This window comes from Euleptes europaea, chromosome 1, assembly GCF_029931775.1.
Source record: "Euleptes europaea isolate rEulEur1 chromosome 1, rEulEur1.hap1, whole genome shotgun sequence".
In the NCBI taxonomy this organism is placed as follows: Eukaryota; Metazoa; Chordata; class Lepidosauria; order Squamata; family Sphaerodactylidae; genus Euleptes; species Euleptes europaea.
Window position 1 is genome coordinate 107,489,016 of NC_079312.1, and position 20,135 is coordinate 107,509,150.

Sequence of the window (20,135 nt, forward strand, 5' to 3'; positions counted from 1 at the left end):
GTTGCTTAAGAAATGCCTGCCAGCCTACACTACAATTCCCAAGTGACATTATGAGAATATTCATTTTGCAAAACATGGGCAGCCCAATCCTAAGGGGAGTAGTTGCCGGGTGCCCGGGGATGGTGCAGCTATGCTGCCTTCTCAGGGGCTGGATGGCCCGGCACAGCAAGCTGAAAATGTAAAATCCCCCAACTGCTCTATGCAGTTCCACAGGGCTGCGCCTCCATCTTGCAGGCGTAAGTTCACGCTAGCAAAAGAGGACATTCCCGGGGCGAAAGGGCTCAGGAAGCTGACTAAAGCCAGCCCTAGCCCCGGGAACTTCCCCTTTGGCACTGGTGCAAGCCCCTGTATGGGAGAAATGCTGCCTCCACAGCTCCGCAGGCACCCTTGCTTCTCACTGCTGCATGGCTGCACTGCTCCTTGACTCCGGCGTAAATGCCCATGTAGCCGGTGCAAGTGGCATTTATGCTGGTCACACCGCCTCCTAAGGGCTTTCAGCCCCCCCATTAGGATTGCACTGTGAGCTGATTTTTAGAACTTACTAGAGAAAAATTTGGTTTTGGTGGGGTTTTTTTTGTTATAGGCAAATATCTATATTAGTATTTTTTACAATTATTGGACCAATTACAATTCATAGAGAGTTTGCCCATCATTCAGTGTTACCTATTTTCTTATTTGTTTCTTTGTTTACCTTAAATTGATGCATCCTTACTTCACAGTAAGCCAGTACAGGAAAAAAATGTATCCTTTCTATTCTTCTAATTATACAAGCTACATTTCTTTCTACTACCTTACAAAAACTGTAGGATCGTATTTGTGATGCTGAAGAACAAAAAGGGACCATTATTTAATTTTAAAAGGAGAACCCTGTGTCAGATTTTTCACCAAAAGTCATGGCATTATTACCTCAAAGGTGTTTTTTTTTTTTAAATCATATGTTTGGGTAACTTTGATGTACAGTAATTAGTTAGAACGCATGTTTGGGATTAGCATCATGTTATTCTAAAAATAATTGTGAACAGTGATAAAATCATTATTTTCCAAATGCCATTTTGAAAATGTTGCATTTCCATTAGTAGCTTATTCCAAGATAATGGCTGTTTTGAGTATTATACTGCAGCGTAAATATCCAACCAATTTGTAACTCCTACTGATTGACACCATATGAAAAATGTGCCTGCTCTCCTTCTGCTATGGTTGTTTAACTGTCCCTTGCACCTCAGACTATGACAGCTGCTCCATTGTGAATTATTTAATGTATTTTATGCCACCTTTCAGCACTATGATGGCTTGCAATAAAACACAACAATTATACATTAAATAAAAAGATGAACAACGGCAGTATCAGCGAGTCAGTGAATAAAACCCCCTCAACTAAAACACCAAACATAAAACACAAGCAAAATATTTACCTGCTGTCCAAACCCTCTCCTAGTTCTCCTAGTGTCTAAAACTCAATAAGGATTTGATGAACAGATGTAGGGAAAGAATTCTACAAACAGGGTATCACAGCAGTAAAGACCCTGAGTGAAGTAGACACACTTCTCAGGTACACATGGGTGAGGGCAGTCCCACAGCTATAGGGTGATTCCCAGCCCTCTCCATTCCTTTGGCTACCCCGATGCACTTTCCATTCCTTTTGCTACCCCAATAAACTAAGGCAATTGTGCATGTTTTTTAAATATATATATTTTATTAAAATTTTCCGGGGCACAGAAAGGAAAAATAGGAAGGGGGGGGGAGAATGTAGAATAAAAAGACTTCACTTCTAGCACGGCTGCAACCCTCCTCGTTTCTTCATTTAGAGCCCTGACTCTTTTCTACTGATGCTACCGCTTATATTCAATTATTTTCCACTTCTCATTCATTTTCATTAAGTATTAGAGATCCCACTATTAAACCTTTTAATTTCTGATTCTGTTTCTACTATTTCAGAGCATACTATTATACCATTTAGTTATCCATACATATTACATGTTAACGTATCTAGATCGATAACATCACTTACTTGTTCTTCACTAAACTATGATAGTCACCTTAATTGAATCTAGTTCCCAGAAGACGAAATTTCAAGTTTACATACCTGGGCGGGGACACCCAGAGCAATGCTGATTCTATAATCTTAGGCAGATCATGAGAGGGAGGGCACCTTGGCCATCTTCTGGGCATGAAGTATGGGTCACTGGGGGTGTGGGGGCGGGCGGGAGGTAGTTTAGAATTTCCTGCATTATGCAGGGGGTTGGACTTGATGACCCTGGTGGTCCCTTCCAACTTTATGATTTTAAACTTCTAGTGAGGACTCTAATAGCTGGGCAGGGTCATGTAAGAGCACATGGAATATGGTCCCAGAATATTTAGGATTTTAAAGGTAAGAACTAGCACTTTGAATTGAACTTGGGGGGAGGGGGACCTAGTAGGCAGTGAAGGCACTGTACCTAGCAACTGGTCTAATTGGTGGGCATGCTCTTTAGTATGACTATACATACTGTTTCAGGTTAGAACTAAAAAAGGCCACTTTGAGTTTAGATGCTCTTTTTAATATGGACGACGGCGTATATAAACTATAGCTCTGTTATACTGTGTGCCAGTAGACCACTCATATAAAGGGCATATGTTCAACTCTTCTAAAATTGGTTTTAGTCTTAGTAATTTCAAGCATGTCAATAAAATGTACAGGGTTTTCTTTTTTATGTTACTGTATTAACCTAGAAAGGTCTTGCAGCATATTCTTTACAATTTATTAGTATAGTTATAGCATGTTTCATAGGAAAATGGGAGAATAGAAGCATTCTTATATTAGAATATGTAAAATATAAGAATAAGATATAAGAATATATAAAATATAAGAAAAAATATAAGAATTACATAAAATATAATAATATTTTAGACCACTTGTTTGACTTATTAAGCTCTCTATTTCCCCTAATTATCCTCGAATTTGATGGAACTGAATAGGGAGAGTGTATGTTAAAAGATCGGAAAGTTCAGGATGCCTCCAATGTGAATATGCTTTTAGGTGCTGGAATTTAACTGAAACAACAGGCAAACTACTCTTTACAGATTTTTTAGATGTGAGCTTTGATGCTAGTAATGGCATGTATAGTTCCACAGTATAAATGGCCTCATCTCATTATAGGAGGAAGTAATAATGGTGTGATTTTTGCTCTAACGTATCTAGCAAATAAACTGCTAGATTCTGATGATTTTGTTTTACCATAATTTCCTTTACAACAGTACATGAATTGTGCTACTTGTTATTCCTAGTAGCATCTTGTGCTACTTGTGAATTGTGCTACTTACTGTTTCCTGTAGCATCTTCATACATTAAGCCACGCTTCATAAATTAAATGGCATTTTACCATTATTAGGTCTGAAAATTCTATTCCTCATAAAATCTAAGCGTTTTGCTTCATCAGAGCTATCCCAAATAATCCCTAGCAATGTCTTTCTTTTTTCCAGGTATAGCTGCAAGAATATAAAAAGGGCCCTGTTGGAACAGATTAAGGGTTAATGTAGCCCAATATTGTGTTTTCACTTGGTGGCAAGCCAGATGCCTCTGGGAACCTTATAAGCCAGGCATGATGCCAATGGTCTCCCCTACTGTTTGTGCCGCATTTGGTATTCAGAGATATACTGACCTCGAGGTATTGTAGGCTGTATTCAGATGCCACAGTCAAAAGGAAGTTCATCCATGATGGGTATCAAACTATATATATAGTCTTAACTCCCCCCATTTTGGTTTCGGAATCCTTCAACCAAATGCCAATTTGTGACATTTGAACGTGGAACTTGGCCCTGGACAGACTGGAGTTTCTCTTTTCCCCACGAATTAGGACTGTAAGCCACTGTGTAATAATCGTTTAATGTTATTAATTTTTAAAAAAACTTTTGTGAACTGTTTGCTAACAGGGAGGGGCTGTGGCTCAGTGGTCAAGCATCTGCTTGACATGCAGAAGGTCCCAGGTTCAATCCTCAGCATCTCCAGTTCAAGGGACTAGGCATGTAGATGATGTGAAACACCTTTGCTTGAGACTGTGGAGAGCTGCTGCTGCTCTGTTTAGACAATACTGACTTTGATGGTCCAAGGGTCTGATTCAGTATAAGGCAGCTTCATGTGTTCATGGCTTTAGAAGCCCGTGCAGGGTAGGCGACTGTAGAATAAATTAATACATCATTTAGAATGCAGAGAAGAGCCTGCAACAGTATGAAATGTGTGGTGGGGGTGATATGGGGTGTGAATAAGTTTGTTTTATAAATACCCAAGAGCATTCCTATTTTCATTTGTGGAAGTAATTATGTGCTGGGTTGCACTAGTCTTTTTTTTCATGGGGAGGAACTGGATTTTGCAAACTCAACATGCTTTACTATTTTGCTAACTGGTCGGTTATAAAGGTCTGACGCCTACTATGAAATTCAAAGCTGCTTTGCAGGACGTTCCTGAGAGAACTACACCCGTCTAAGCTTGTTGATTTCAATGGACGTAAAAGGGTGTAACTCTGCTTCAGATTACATGTCAGTAACCAACTCTGGGTGTATTAGACTGTGTAATTTCTCATTTACATTACATTATGAACAAATATTGGATTTTGCGTGCGTAGACTGTTAGGAAAATCCCACATGAAATTAGTTAATTTTCCTAAGATCAATTTTTCACACATCTTTCTTAACGTTCTATGATTTTAACAAGTTATAGAGTTCACCCTTGAGACCAAAATTTTCTCAAAGCTATCAAAAGGACTCAGATATAAATACTGATTAAATGCCAAAGTAAGTAACTATGTAATAATGTAGCTAAGTAATAATGTCTGTACGTGTAGTGGCTAATATCCAGAAACATGAACGCATACAGTTGCGGTTGGGCAAAATGGCGGCACAACCATTGTGTTTGATAATTATTTGAGGTGGAAAATGCTGTCCAGGGTTGGCTAATTGGTGGTGTGCCTGAGTTGGTAATTGTGGAAACACCTGGTCAGATCCTGCAAATAAGCCATTTTCTTGTTTTCATCCTATGATGTGGGCATGCCTGCCTTTGTCTAAGCACATTGTGATGTTTCCAAGGATTCACCCTGAGTGTGGATATTTTAACATTAAATTTCTTGATTAGATCAGGCTCTGGCTTTCTTTCTTGCACTGATTCTGTGTTCAGTCAGAAGTGTTTCAATACACAGGCCTACCAGATGGGACCAGTACAATGCAGAAAGCATTGAACTACCACAGACATTTGGTGCTTGGAATAATAAAAAGACTATAAAATTAGATTAGTTGAGTCTAATTTGGAATTGGTATATTCCCTATGCACCCTTGACGCTCTTGGGCAGATAAAGCCCAAGATTTAGTACTGTCAGGACAGAGGACTACAACTTCCAGTAAAAGGGAAAAAACAGCATTCTGGGAGGTCACAGAGGGCAGCCCGGTGACCTCCAATGATTTACAGGCCTTTAGCTTAATGAAATTGTTTCAGTGACATGACGGTAAAAGCTCATAATGGATTGGATGCCCTAATGTAATGAAATTATTCCCTTCTGCCTTAGAGGGGGGTGGGGGGAAAGCACAATTAATATTTACTGAGACCTGACAGGCTTCAGTGTGCTGTAGTATGCAGCTCTTTCAGACAGTCAGTGAGAAGAGACAGAGCAGCGTGGCAGGCTACAAGCAAGCTTCTTCCTGGTGACAAGCAAAGACTGCAAGGGGGTGGAGGGACACCTTGGTGACAGGGGAGCTTAGAACATGGTGCTTCCAGGCAGCGTGGTTACCAGGCAAGCCTTCATACTTTTCCTTCCTTCCTGCAGGCAACTGGACAACAATCAGATCAGCTGCATTGAAGATGGAGCCTTTCGAGCCCTGCGTGACTTGGAGATTCTGTGAGTTGACTTTCTGGTTTCTTTTGTGCATCTGTGTTTGTTTGTGTGTCTGCATTTGTGTGTGTGTGTGTGTGTGTGTGTGTGTGTGTGTGTTACTCTCTCCCTGTGTGTGCTGCAGTGCTGTTTTTCCCCCCTCCCCCTTTTTGTTTGTTTTTTAGTTACAGTGTATAACCAGCCAGGAGAAATTTTCACACTTGATGACTAGCCATTGCTGTTAATTAACCATGATAGGGGGCTTTGGTTCTTGTGGTCCTAAGTAACACAGAAAAAAATTCACATTGGGTTTTTGTATTGAACAGATGGGATATAATAGGCTTCAAAGCTCATATACTGCTCAGTATACATACAGATAGTGATATAGAGCAGAGTAGGGCTAACAGGTTTGAGTGGTGTAATATTGGGAAGCAGTTTACTATTGACCTAGACAGCCAGGACAATTGCTAAACATACAGAAAGGGCTTTAGCTTGATATTTCAGCACAATGGCTAAGAGACAGTCCCATTATGAAGACTGCTATTATAGCAGATCTTAGCATTATTACAATGTGAACTTCACACCTTTCATTTTAAAGCTGCAGTTTAAGAGACAGGGATGTAATACTCACACCATTTATTCTGGAGTAGACCAAAATGGCAAGGCTCTGAATTATAAATAAGGTCCACATTATCAAAACTTTATTCTACATTATAATTATGAGGATCCCTATAAAATAGTATAACTTGTGCTAAAAATTAGATGCTTTGTGTAGAGAGGCTGGTTTCAGCGGTATAAACAAATACATTTTTATGCTTGCTCTTAAAAGGTTCTTATCCATTCAAAATAATGTTCTAGATATTTTCAGTATTAAAATCTCTTAATTTTATTTACTTAATTATCAGTTTTCTAAAAATTTGAAAAAACTTCAATGTTTTGGATATTTTCTTCTCCTTTTAAAATTCCCACTTCATATCTGAAGTCAATGCTTTCCCAAAGATATGTAACTTATTAGGCACATCAAAAACTCTAAAAAGTTTAAGGTTGCCCATGGTAAAGGCCTAGTCAAACCTAAAGCCCACAATGAAGTTTCTGTTCAGATAGAGGCCAATAAAGTAAAATTCTACATACTTTATTTACAAGTTAGTCAAGTATCTCAACATGGAGCCTTGTGGTCTTACACAGGAATTAATGTCTTCAAGAAGTGTTCATGGTGTAATTGTGCGCTTCCTTGTACCCAAGGCCTTTTCTGTTTCCTTTCTTAATTTTATCAGTGTATATGAAGTGGTTTGCTTGACTATTATTTGGATATATATTTAAGCATGTTATTCTTGACATCTGGTTCAAGTGCTAGCGCACTCAAAATATATTGCTATTTACTGAAAATAATAAACGTATCGTTTTGAGTTGTGATTACAAATTGGAGAGTAAAGCTACTGATCAGTAACTTTAAAAAAATGGCATTTGAAGAATAATACAGTATTGATTTAGTTGACATTTTAGCCAACAAATAACACATTCTGTATTTTAAATTTTTTGTTTGAGCTGCGGACATGAACGTTCTTTTTCTGATTACATCTAGTTCGAAGATTTTGCTGGTGGCTACCAGAAGTAGTATTTTCCTTTTTACAAAATATGTTGAATGGTGAAATAAATTGCATTTCCTGTGACATCTTGAAGTTTTTACATTATCCAGCAAGTTTTCCTTTAAATACTCCTAACTTGCATGGGCCTTGAAAACTTGTCATGGACATACTACGTTCTTTGTTTCTGATAAAGGTAAAAACTTCATTTTTAAGTTTGTGACATAAATATTAATACTGTTTTCAGAGTTTTTCTTCACTACTTCTGCAGTGTTATAATGTATTATAACTTAGATTTTCCTCAAGTGCTTTTAGAACACTGGATGAAACCATACAGAGTGGTTTTAACTGCACATGGGATCCCACTGGTCATCTTGAAAGGCCAAAATTTAAAAAATAATTAAACTTGAAAATGAGTGTTGACAAAAGAACTTGAAGGCACACAAACTGCAAATGCTTCTGAACATTGTTCCTACTCCATTTTATATAATCATGCTTTCACTTCTAGTTATACAAAGAAAGGTTGTCTTTCAGTATTAATCTATAGCACAGTAAGGTGAACAAATACCAGTCTTCCATTGGAAGAATTCAAAATGACATCAGACATAAGTCTGAATTAAAATTGTTCACAGAAAATGTATAATGGTGAAGTTCTTCATCTGAATTATGAACTCATTTGGTGAGTACTGATAGCGATCTGTAGACAAAGACTATAATGTTTTTACCATAACAGATTTGGTAGCTATCCGCTCAATGCGCTCTTCTTTATTAAGCCTTTACATCTCACTTTCCCCCCCCCACCCAAAAAAGGGGGGATCAGCAGGGGCAAGGACCTCTGCAGCAGTTTCTCTAATCATAAAATTGCAATCACATTGTGGGAATTGCTCTAATTATAGAAGTATTTGAGTGAGTCACGTAACACATTTGCATAAGGACTTCTATTTACATTTGGCGCATTTCGGTATCGTTCTGCAATTTGAAACTGTGTGCTTTAAATGAATTCTTGGTATTTATAATTACTTTGCTTTATTCAAAATAGAGATACATAAGAATATGAAGAAGAGGTTACCCCAATTTAAGACTTTAATTATTTACTCACTTGTTCAGTAGACAAAATAAATTGGCATAGAGTTTAAATTTAATCCCATAATTTAAATAATTCCTTCATAGTTAGGAAGCACACATTTTAATAGATGTGATAGGATTTGTATAAAGAGTTCACACGATTTTCCACAAATATGTTGTTTGTTGCTATCAGCCATTCTTAGGCCAGAAATAAAAAGATGTACTGAAATTAATTGGCTTAGTTGTAGCTTGGGGAACAAGTGTCTCAGACTTATTTGTGTTATTGACTGAATATCACTGTGGCAAAAGAGTTAAGTTTAGAGTTGTTGTTTGATTTTAGTGTTTTATGGCATATACTAATGGCCTGTGCTATTTCCATGATGTCCATTTTTCATTAAAGGTCACTATCAATTCGCAGGTGAGATTTTCTCTAGTAGAAAAACACTGTAGTGTTACAAGCAGTGAAAAGAAAACCTATAAATAATATGTTGGTTGACTAACATGTCCTGTTACTTTGATAAGAGTTGTTCTTTGCTGGGAAGAGTAGTTGAAAAATAAAAACAAACATAGAAATATTGTCAAAGGCTTTCACGGTCAGAGTTCATTGGTTCTTGTAGGTTATCCGGGCTGTGTGACCGTGGTCTTGGTATTTTCTTTCCTGACGTTTTGCCAGCAGCTGTGGCAGGCATCTTCAGAGGAGTAACACTCTGTCCTTCAGTGTTACTCCTCTGAAGATGCCTGTCACAGCTGCTGGCGAAACGTCAGGAAAGAAAATACCAAGACCACGGTCACACAGCCCGGATAACCTACAAGAACCAAAAGTAGAAATGCTATAAATTGTTGTGATCCAGCATTATTGCTGTAGATCACCTTAAAAGTGGTAAATTTGTGTTTGTGTGTAAAGTGCCATCAAGACACAGCCAACTTATGGCGACCCCAGCAAGGGGCTTTCAAGGCAAGTGAGAAGCAGAGGTGGTTCGCCATCAGCTTCCTCTGTAATCATCCTTGGAGGTCTCCCTTCCAAGTACTGACCCTGCTTAGCTTCCAAAATCTGATGAGATATGGCTATACCATGCCACCTTCCCTAGCAAAAGTGGTAAATACTTCCAATTAAAGTCTTTCAACTGTTTCCAGAGAGGCCTGTGCAGGTACATGAAATGCTTCCAGGAAGCAGCCCCTTATGCGTTGTACCATGCTACTCCGGAGGACCTCCAACCTTCATGGTCTCTCTTAGAATTTTATTTAGTCTTTCTTAGAATTTTGAATTCCTAGCTCCTGTATTGATTTGTTTGTTTGTTTGTTGGATTTTTAGGCTGCTTTTAGGTCAGTCTTTTATTTATGAACATAGCAAATCAATGGATAATCAGTTATCATAAAGGAGAATTTGGTGGTATTCTGTATGCAGACATCGGCTGAATCAAGACATTTGGAATAAAATAGAGAATTGGTCATGTTTGTTTATTATAATTCTTCAAGCTCAGGATATTTCCTCAGTAAGGCTTGCTTAAAACATTTCCTGTGGGAAGTAAGGAATAGCTGACTTTTTAAAATCCTTCAATTTCTTAGAATAAAGGAAATGCCCATTTTTGATGTACGATACAATCAGTAGGGTGAACTTTGCTTGTTCTATATTAGTTTCTTCATATACATAGTGGAAAGTTTCGATGCACAGATGGGGTTGAAGATGTGGGGAGGAAGATGTATAAAACCAGGCTGCAGCTTTGAATGTGCAAACTGGCCAATGCTTTCAAATGAGATTAGGAAATGAAATGGGTAAGGGTTTGAAATGATCGCGTAACTCTAACAAATGAAAACAGGAGTTTTCTGGCACCCTGAAAGCTAACAAGTTTATATTCTGTCAAAAGCTTTGGTTGTCTAGAGCCCATTATATCAGAAGTTTGCTCCTTTTTAAGAAATTCCATTTCACATTTTGAAATCTTGGCAACTGCAAAAAAAGAAAAAAGGAACTATATAAAGCACAGCAATCCGTAAAGCACCTTGAGGTGGTTCTTAGGTCATATGATAATAAAAAGATTACGTTTATTTTTCAAATGAAAAACATTTCCTCAGTTTTAAGACGAGTCATTGGACAGCACTGGGGTTAAACACTTTCATCTATTGACCTGCTGCTTTGTTGATATATATTTATACCTAATTAGATGTGGTGTTTAAAATCATGACATAATTCATGTTGCTCCTTAATGAAAACCTATAAATGGCAAAATGATATAATTTGTTGCTTTGTTTTGCTACATGTTACAATTAGTTTAGGCAATTAGAATTAAATATGAATTGTGCGAATTGCATTCATAACTGTCACCATGTACACAGAATATTTAATTAAGAACTCTTCTCGGTAAGTTGTCTTGCAACTTTCCCTCTAATCATTCTGAGTAAATAATACAGAATTTTTTATAGTCAGTTTAAATTTAAAAAGAACTCTGGGACAAAATCACAGTGATAAGAGGGTAAATTTATATTTACACTCATAATTAATTTTCAAAGTTCTGTGTATATTTTACTATAGAAGATTGAGGGTAGAGAAAGTTATGACCCTGTGAATGGTAAAAATATAAAACCTAAAATGGATACAGATATGGTTAGTCAGCTACCTTACTGATCTTTTTAAAAAACTGAAAACCAGATACAGTAGGATGAATGTGGAAAACTAGAGCTTTTTTAAAAAAGTTTTGAATGTGTTACTTCCTCTGTCAGCAGAGCAAGAATCCATACCTGTCTTTGACAGGTTATTGCAGGCCAATGTGTCGAGAGATTCTAGGGAGATGGCTAGTTCTTCCTTTCTTTGCCTCACTAGCTATCTGAAGGGACTCCTGCAGAAAGCAGCATCAGAACATCCACTAATTTCCCTTATCAGTGCCTGTCTCATTGTAGATCACTGTAGTAAAGGAGCAGTGTGCTGGAAAAACCTAGCCTTAGCAGTTTCAATTTCCTTTTTTATATCAGATTAGACATATGAGAAGCCACAGTGAAGTCATTTAAACCTGTGCTATTCAGGACCTCATTTCAGAAGAAACAAGCCATCTAATGTGCTCTGAATAAACATTGAATCGTAATGTGAGGAACTGTCCACCTCATCACGCCTGTCCCCACGCAGGAAGCCAACAAACACTGCCCTAGAGCTAGAAAGGAATGGAATTTAATAGTGTTCAGGAAGATACATTTTTCTCATGGCATATGGAGATACTTGAGACAATCTCCTTTCTGTTACATATGCTAGAAATATGAGAGCAAAAAACAACAGTGGCCAGATGGCATCAAGGTGACAGGTTTTATATCATCTGCTAGCAGACAGAGAATAAGACATCAGAGACTAGATGTTGTAGGCTGAATTTATTTCTTTTACCAAGTCCTTATGGCTATAAAAGTAGATGCTTCAGGGAAGGGTTGTAAGATATCTGCATGAGTACCATGATCAGTACTTTGTTAATGCTGTAATATGCTGTGGATCCTTCCAAATTATACTGATGAGCATTTTTTGTAAATTTGATAAGCAAGTATCAAAGAAATACTGGTACACACACATATTAAGTGAATACTTTTAGCAGGGTTGACCCACCATCACAGAACTCCACCTTCTGGGTTACAAGCCATTGTCTTTGTTTTCCCCTCTGTATTCTCAAAGAACACATTACTTTGTTGTTGAATTTAAGGGCAATTGTACTATCTTTCTGTGGTGCATATTTACTGTCCTACTCCACCACTTTTAAAAAACGTTGTCCCATTCTTAAAATTTTATTGTTTTGAATTTACTGTGTGTCTGTATGTAAAGTGGCCCAAACACCAGTTGCTACAGGTGCAATGTAAGTGAAATTGTTAATTATATTAGCAGTATTACATGAGGTTCATGATGTGCAAGTCTGTGGGGTGTATTTTCTCCTTTCCTTATTCTACCATCATAAATTATGTGAAAACAGTGGCACTACTACATTGCGACACAACGGTTCGATTTTTGTGAGCTGCATCCTTTGTAGTAGTTGGGTTAGTATCTTGAAATGCTGTGATTTTCAGATATGTCATTCAGCTGTGACCTGCCCATACTACACATTGTACAAGTGACAATCTGAAGTTAATACAAAGCAGTTGAAGTAACAATAGACTGAGCGAGAAAATGAACCTATCTATAGTTACAAGAATTTTAATATCAGACATTTGTTTTTAAAATATCCTAAACATACAGAACCTAAGACATTTAGGTATATGAGGCAGAATTAATACATTTTAGGGTAATAAGAGTAGAGTGTTTTTTAAAAGGACATTTTGCTGGCCAAAATCAGCTGCCTACAGAATCTTCCTCCTCCTTGCTATTGGTAGCTCCTGCCCTGATTTCTTGCCTTAACAGTGCAGAATGCTTTTGAGTTCAGATTATTTCCATGAAGATATTTTCAGAGGGCAGCCATGCTGGTACGCAGCAGAACAGCTAGATTCGAGCCTAGTAGCACCTTAGAGCAGGGGTGTCAAATTTAAGACCCACAGGCCAGATCTGGCTTCCTTGAGAGCTCTTATCCGGCTCACAAGCCAGCCAAGACAGCCACCCTCCTACTCTCAATCTGGGCTGGCGAGGCATGGCCCAGCCTTACCAAGTGACATCTAAGTCATATCCGGCCCTCGTAACAATTGAGTTTGACACCCCTGCCTTAGAGACCAGCAAGATTGTTGGGGTATAAACTTTCAAGAGTCAAAGATGCCTTCGTCAGATATTCCATCTCATATTTGATGAAGGCAGCTTTGACTCTCAAGAGCTTATGCCCCCAAAATCTTGTTGGTCTCTAAGGTGCTACTGGACTCGAATATAGATTTCCATGTTTCCTTCTAGCCCTGCATTTTACTATTTGTAGACAGCAGCTTTATAAAAGAGTTCACCTCTCTATGACCACCACCAGGAAAAGTAACAATGTCATTTTCATGTTAGGCATAACACCTCATAGCTTTCAAGTTAAATGATCATGAGCTGATCATTTGGCTTCTGGCTGGAGTGTGCTTCAGTAAGACTCCATACTCCGTCATGAGAAAAGCTCAACCTTTACAACTAATGGAGAAAGCAAGACTTTCCCCATACTTGAAATTGGATTGTAGCTATTTTGGTCTGAAATAACTAAAATTCAAGTGGCAATCACCATTTTGAAAGGTGGTGTATTGTGGGCACTTTGTGGAAATAACTGCTGATGTCAAGATACTTCTGTATCTTAATCATAGTCTGGTCATCCTGATTACTTTGTTTCGTAGAATGCTTATCCTCTACTTGTTACTCTGTTCATTTGAAAAACTTCCTAAAATTATTTTATGTCTATTTAGTCAAGTGAATACAATTGCTGAACATAGGCTACAGTACAAATGGATCCATCTGCTTATAACATGCACACTTTTTTTTTACAGTTCCCCTGTTAGAACCTGCCCCAACCATACTATTCCTTCATCTCCCTCAGATGCAAAAAGTTGGTTGGGGATTTGGCTGGAAAGCTGTTTAAAGGAAAATTGCCGCCAGTGTATGTATTGGCCTCCAGGCTTCCCTTTAAAATTATTTCATGCCAAAACTAATGACGACTTTTTGAAATGGAAGAGCAGGGATACAGAGTCAGAGCTTCTCTGCAAATGTTTTGCATCTGTATGCATAGAAGTGGGTTTCCAATGAAGTAAAGTTTGTGGGTGAAATGTACTTAAAAGTACTTGTAGTAAATTACTTTTGTGCATATTACTTTTTGAACAGTGTCCTTAGTTGATTCTTCTACATGTACATTTATGTACACTATTTCCACTTCATATCCCTGTTACAAAATCAAGTACTATAGATGTTCAGCAGTAGCTGAGTTCCTCTCAGAACCCACTAATAATTAACATACAATTTACTTGTTCTAGAAGTATTAACGTTTTTACAGATTGATTATATACTATTTGGTGCCATAGGGGAAAAATCATTCTGGACCATAATTTTAGTTGTATAAAGTATATACTAATAAGTATATATCTTAATCAAGTGTAGCCATCCTCAGTGCTTTTTTGCTTTCTCCGACAATGGGCACATGTGATAGCTAAATAAATGTAGTATATGGCTTAGATGCAATGTATAGATAAGTCAACGTATAAATAAGGCTGTTGTAGAAGACCTCTACTTTTATGGCAGAGGTTATACTGGCAGTACTGGAAGTATCTATGCATTCTAGTTTTCTGGGATCTGCATGGTATCACCCACCAGAGCAGTCTCTCATATTTTATGGTTAAGTACGTGGGTTAATCAGTTTCAGATTTGGCCATGCAGTAGTCCATGAAGTGCCGCAATGCGGACTCTATGACACCATCTTTGAAGACCACTCAGCTTCTCCCAAACCAAAATGAGGTTGCCTGCCTGCTGGGCGGGGTTAGTAGATGGGAGCTTATTTTATCTCTTCGCCTACTGCAGAGCCTGCCTATTTGCTGCTGGGTGTAATTCAGGTGGGTCTGTGTTATCTTAGAGCCATCTCTTGCCACATCTTCTCCAATGGCATTTGAAACTCAGGTGAGACACTTATCTCATAAGTTTAAATTTGAACTTGTGGGACATGTTCCCCTTAGTTAAATGGTATCCTTTGTGCATGTGTGCAAATACTAAAATCAGAGAAAGAATTATCACAAAATTAATGACAAAAATATTTCTTTCTATGCTTGTGTAGTATTAGTAGATAAGGAACAATAGTTCCTGATTGACTTTAATTTATTAATGCTTTTTCTGCATCTTTTGTTGGTTTGTGGACATAACACAAGAGGATCACAGTGAGTATTCAGCAATTATATTCAAGATTTTCAGCTTTTTAGTGGTATTCATTTAGTGTATTCATTATACAGCGCTAAATATGTAGAACCAATATTTTTATAGAAGAACTTGAGGAAACCTCTATCAGAGGGCAATCGGATAGAGGTTTGATGTCACCATTCACAAAGCTAGATAAGTACATTGTAAGTGTGTCTTCCAGGACTTGATTCCAAGCTATTGATGTTGCTTGTTTTCCCAGTGAAAAGTGCCACATTTCCTTTTATGTTGATATGGTCGTTGCAATGAACTAAACTGGGGAACAGAAACTAAAATTTTGGAAATGAAGTGCATTTTGGAGCTTAAATCGATTTAATTTTTTTTGTGTGTGGATATATTGCAAGACATAATTTCTGGAGGCACGGGAAAGCCCCCCAAAGACCAGATTCAGGTTACATTCAGTTGGCATGTTGCTACCAATGACCTTGATGATCTCAAAACGTTTTGTGGTGCTTTCACCTGGTGGCATGGGGCAGTTTCCATATTCGCAGAAAAAGAATATTTGTTAAAATAACTTACTTTCATTGTTGAAACTTTTTCACTTTTTATGCCATTGTGAACAGCTATGATGTAATGTGAAAAGTTTAAGACCAAAGGCAACATTTACTTTATGTCTATGATATAAATGTTGATGTCAGCATTCACAAAGCTAGATAAGTACATTGTAAGTGTGTCTTCCAGGACTTGATTCTAAGCTATTGATGTTGTTTGTTTTCCCAGTAAAAAGTGCCACATCTCCTTTTATGTTGATATGGTCGTTGAATAAATATGTCTTATTTGAGCCATATTCTTGCCTCTGTAAATCATAGGATAATTTTCAAATGTTAAGCCTTGTTTTATGTTCACTGTTCCTTCCTTGTTGGCTGAACAAATTATTAAATTAACTAACACTTTTGTGAAGTAAATGGTACATCTAAAATTCCTGATCCTAAAGATGGAGAGAACTTATTTCCACTTTTCCAACTGACAAAGTAAAATCTTGACCGATCTTGCCATCATTTATTCGTAAATCTCTTGACTGAAGTTGGATGGGTAGTCAGAACTGGGAGAAACGAGGTATAGCAGGTATTAGTTTGACTCTGCCTTGTTAGAAGAATGATGTAGAACTTCATGGTTTGCTCTTAAACACCCCTAGTGGTCGTAGAGTAAGTACAGAGACAACGCCAGGAGTAGCTTATGTGCCGCAATGCGACATTTGGCTGAAGGGCAGCAGCTGGATCAGTGCCAGCACTGAAGGAAGATGGATACTTTTTCTGATATGGTCATAATAAGCCTTCAAACCACTCTTGCCATATAAAAAAGCAACCAGTTTCTTTATGTAGCTTTCCCATAGCAGTTCACAGAATTAGACTGCTAATTATGTAGAGGCGAATCCAGTGAGTTTAATTGACTGATGTGTATTTTCCCCCTGTTTCTCTTATCTATCACCTAGCAGTTTAAAACAGAATCTAAATATAAAACTCAGTGTTTAGGTACCTTGACACAATATAATGAAGGCTAAATTTTGAAATATATTTTTCATCCTTATGACTGAATTCTTAATCTTAAGTAAAGCAAGTTGTTTTGTTAGCATTCTGTGGCAAGGATAGTCTAATTAACATTCCAGAAAATAGTTTTTCTTAACTGAAATAAATGTAAAAACTGTGAGCTTGGGTTAGGAGCCATGCCATTATAATATTTTACCACCAGTTCTAAATATATATCTAGAAGTATTCAAAGATGCACAAAGTTCATCATACTTGCAGGTTATAAATTGCTAGATTTTAAAGATGATTACTGTAAAATGTAAGAGTCGAGAGTAATCGCTACTTGATGCCTACAAAGTAACATATTTTCATGGGGGTAGCATAATTGATGTTGGTGTATTCAGGTAAACTGAATGAAAGTTAAATGTTGAGGAACCATTGAAACTGCATTGGTAACCAGATTTAAAGGCTTGCCATATATATTTCATCACATGCACATTTAAATGAATGTAACCTTTCCCCATTAATTTAACTGTTTAAATGAACTGGGAGTTCATCTGTTTCTTCACATCACTGAGAGAAAGGTGTGTGGAATACTTGCCAACTCTAGAGATAGAATTTTGGTCTTTAGTCTTTAAAAACCACCTTGTACAGTCCGCACAAGTCCATGCAATTAAAAAAAAAAAACCCTTGAAAAGTGCATCAGCACTTTGGGCCTATTGAAAAGGATGCCGCAAAGCGGTTGGATCCAAAGCACTACCAGCAGACTGAAGCTGGCGGAGGAGGACTTCCCTGCCTTCCACTCCTGTTGCAGCCCTCTGCAGCCCCTGGAACACTATTCGGGGATGTGGGTCAAAGGAGCCAGGAACAGCATGGGAGGCAAAGTGAGGATCTGCAGTGGGAAGGGGAATGAGCAAAAACCACCCTCTCCACTCTCCCTTCAGAAGTGCTTTTCCACTGGCATAACCACCATTACGCTGGCAGAACAACACCTTTGGCTCTAACTCCTTAAAGCTAATACATATTTAACTTTTTTATTGATTTTTGGGTTGAGTTGTGGGAATAAAATATTCTTTTATTTTTTTCAGTAAAGCATTCCTGTTCATGAAAACTCATAGCCTTGTATAGTAGCGTTTGAGATTATGATGTAGTCTGTGGGTCTCACAGCATATTATGTTACTGTACAGTCTTCGGATTGCACTGTAAATTGCTTAAAGTGTGCTGGAATAATTAATGGGTATACACATACATGCATACACCTTTCTGTTTTCTCAAAACAAGGACACTGAATGGCTCAAGCTTTCAAAATTTATTGCTGGTAACTAGTAAGTAAGCCAACAAGCAAAAAGCTCATTAATATTATTTTTCTTTCTTATGAAAATATTTCAATTGCTTTGTGGTTCCTGCAGATCAAGTGATTAAATCCTTAAACCTACAGCAATTATCAAATATATGTAGAGTTATGCAAAATACAAAATCTAACATGAAATGTGTGGATAATAATTGGCAAGAATTGCATGTTCATTCTTGGCAGTGGCATTTAAAGAAAGAGCAGTCAAGCTCATCAAGGAAAGCTTCAGAGCAGAGGTACCTGTTATGGGACAGATATTCCAGAAGTCACTGTGAAACCATAGGTACTGGAAGGGGCCATGAACGGTAATTTATAGGTATATAAACTATGTACTGCAACTCTTGAATGGCTGTTTTTCACTTTAAGCTTTTGTTGTTTTTGTTTGCATGTCAGAATTATTTTTCATTTTCAAGTGACAGTCCCAACCAACTTTGACTATACGAATCTAGAAATTTCAGACTTATCACAGGATTTTTCCAGTTCCTGAATGATTCTGTGCTGCTATGCTGTTTACTGCTATAATTTATTGTATGTATATTTTTGCTGCTCCAAATCACTTGAGCAATTGATATTGGAAGGATGGCATTTTAAAAATTGGCCACTGTTTTTGGAGATTTAAGAATTGAATTAGATACACACCATGCACACTGAAACTAGCTTTTCAGAAATCATGAGGGAATAAAGGTGAACTTTTTCCAACTGTGCAATTCACCATGGTTTGCAAGATGGGAAATTTCAAATACCTGACAAGTAGTAGGGAGACTTTTACTGCAGTCGTTCTTCCCCAAATTCCTAATGGTTAGTAGATATGGAATACAGAGACTTCTCATTACATGTCAGGATGTTACAAATGAACAGTTCGCCAAGTTATTATAGATACATTCTGTACTAAATTGCTATACAGTAAAAAAAATCAGTGTATAATCCAATGACACCTTGATATATATGCAATCTTATATAAAATCCTATATAGGAATGATCCAGAGTGAGAAGAATAGTAAGTACGAAGATAATTTTATCATTTTAAATGAAGAAAGCATGAATTTATTTTTAGGGTGGAGCCGTATGAAAGAAAATCTGTAATATTCTAGAGATATAGTTATCTACGCTTTAATTCTCGTGGTAGTATTTAAGTGGTTTCCTACTTGAATATGGCTAGTATCAAATAATTCATTCGGTATTAGTCTTGTATAAAGAAATTTGAAGAATAATTATTTTCACATTAATCCCACACTTTTTCATGGATTGAAGATATTTACCAATGAAGCCATTAAATGGCAGGTCTAAGGTACTTGAGATATACTGTATTCCACCAATCACTTGGCAAAATAAATATGTACTGATACATATTTTGTCCTCCTGCTCACCCAATTGTGCAGAAGTGTTATGCAGATTAATAGCCCATTCCTGGAAAGTCGGTGTGCGGAGTCGGCGGGGAAGCTTTCATGGCTTTCTTTGTTTTCAACGGGGCCAAAAGCCCCATTGAAAACAGCGAGGCTGCGCCTGCTAAATAGCAGGCGCAGCACCACCATTCCCACCACTGGCGTAACTGGCTGGACCGGGATAGGAGGCCGCCTAACCGGCGGCTCCTCCCCCCAGCCCACCCCCGGAATGCCTTCCTGTGCCAGCGCAGCCTCTCTATGCTGTTGCCGGCACCACGGAGAGGCCGCGCTGGCGGAGGGGCGAGGCGCAGTCCTGCAGTGCTCTCCCGCCGGCAGGACTGGCCTCGCCGCCAGCGTAAGTACGTGTAATCGCACGATTACACACACTTACGCTGGCGGCGAGGTCACGCTGCCTCCTAAGGACTTTCGGCCCATTTTTCAGGAATGGGCTGTAACTTTCTTAAATTCGGTCCTTAAAAGGAAACAGAGTTTATATGTGGCTGACAGAAAAAGAAAATAAACTAACAGTAACTTGAAAAGATGTCTCATGTTCCCGAGATGTTATTTTTTTATATCTCTAAAACTGCTTGCATGAGTCAGTGCACAAAAGCAAGGATGGTGAAAAGATTTCACCCTTCCACACTCCCTATTC

General features: G+C 37.9%; 1 protein-coding gene across 1 annotated transcript in view; it reads left to right on the forward strand.

The window, feature by feature from the left end:
* The window catches only part of SLIT3 (slit guidance ligand 3), a 590,119-nt gene that overhangs the window by 322,944 nt on the left and 247,040 nt on the right, over nucleotides 1-20,135 (forward strand). The window contains exon 6 of the mRNA XM_056847932.1: nucleotides 5,790-5,861. Coding sequence (XP_056703910.1) covers nucleotides 5,790-5,861 — 72 coding nt within the window. The remainder of the gene's footprint in view (nucleotides 1-5,789; nucleotides 5,862-20,135) is intronic.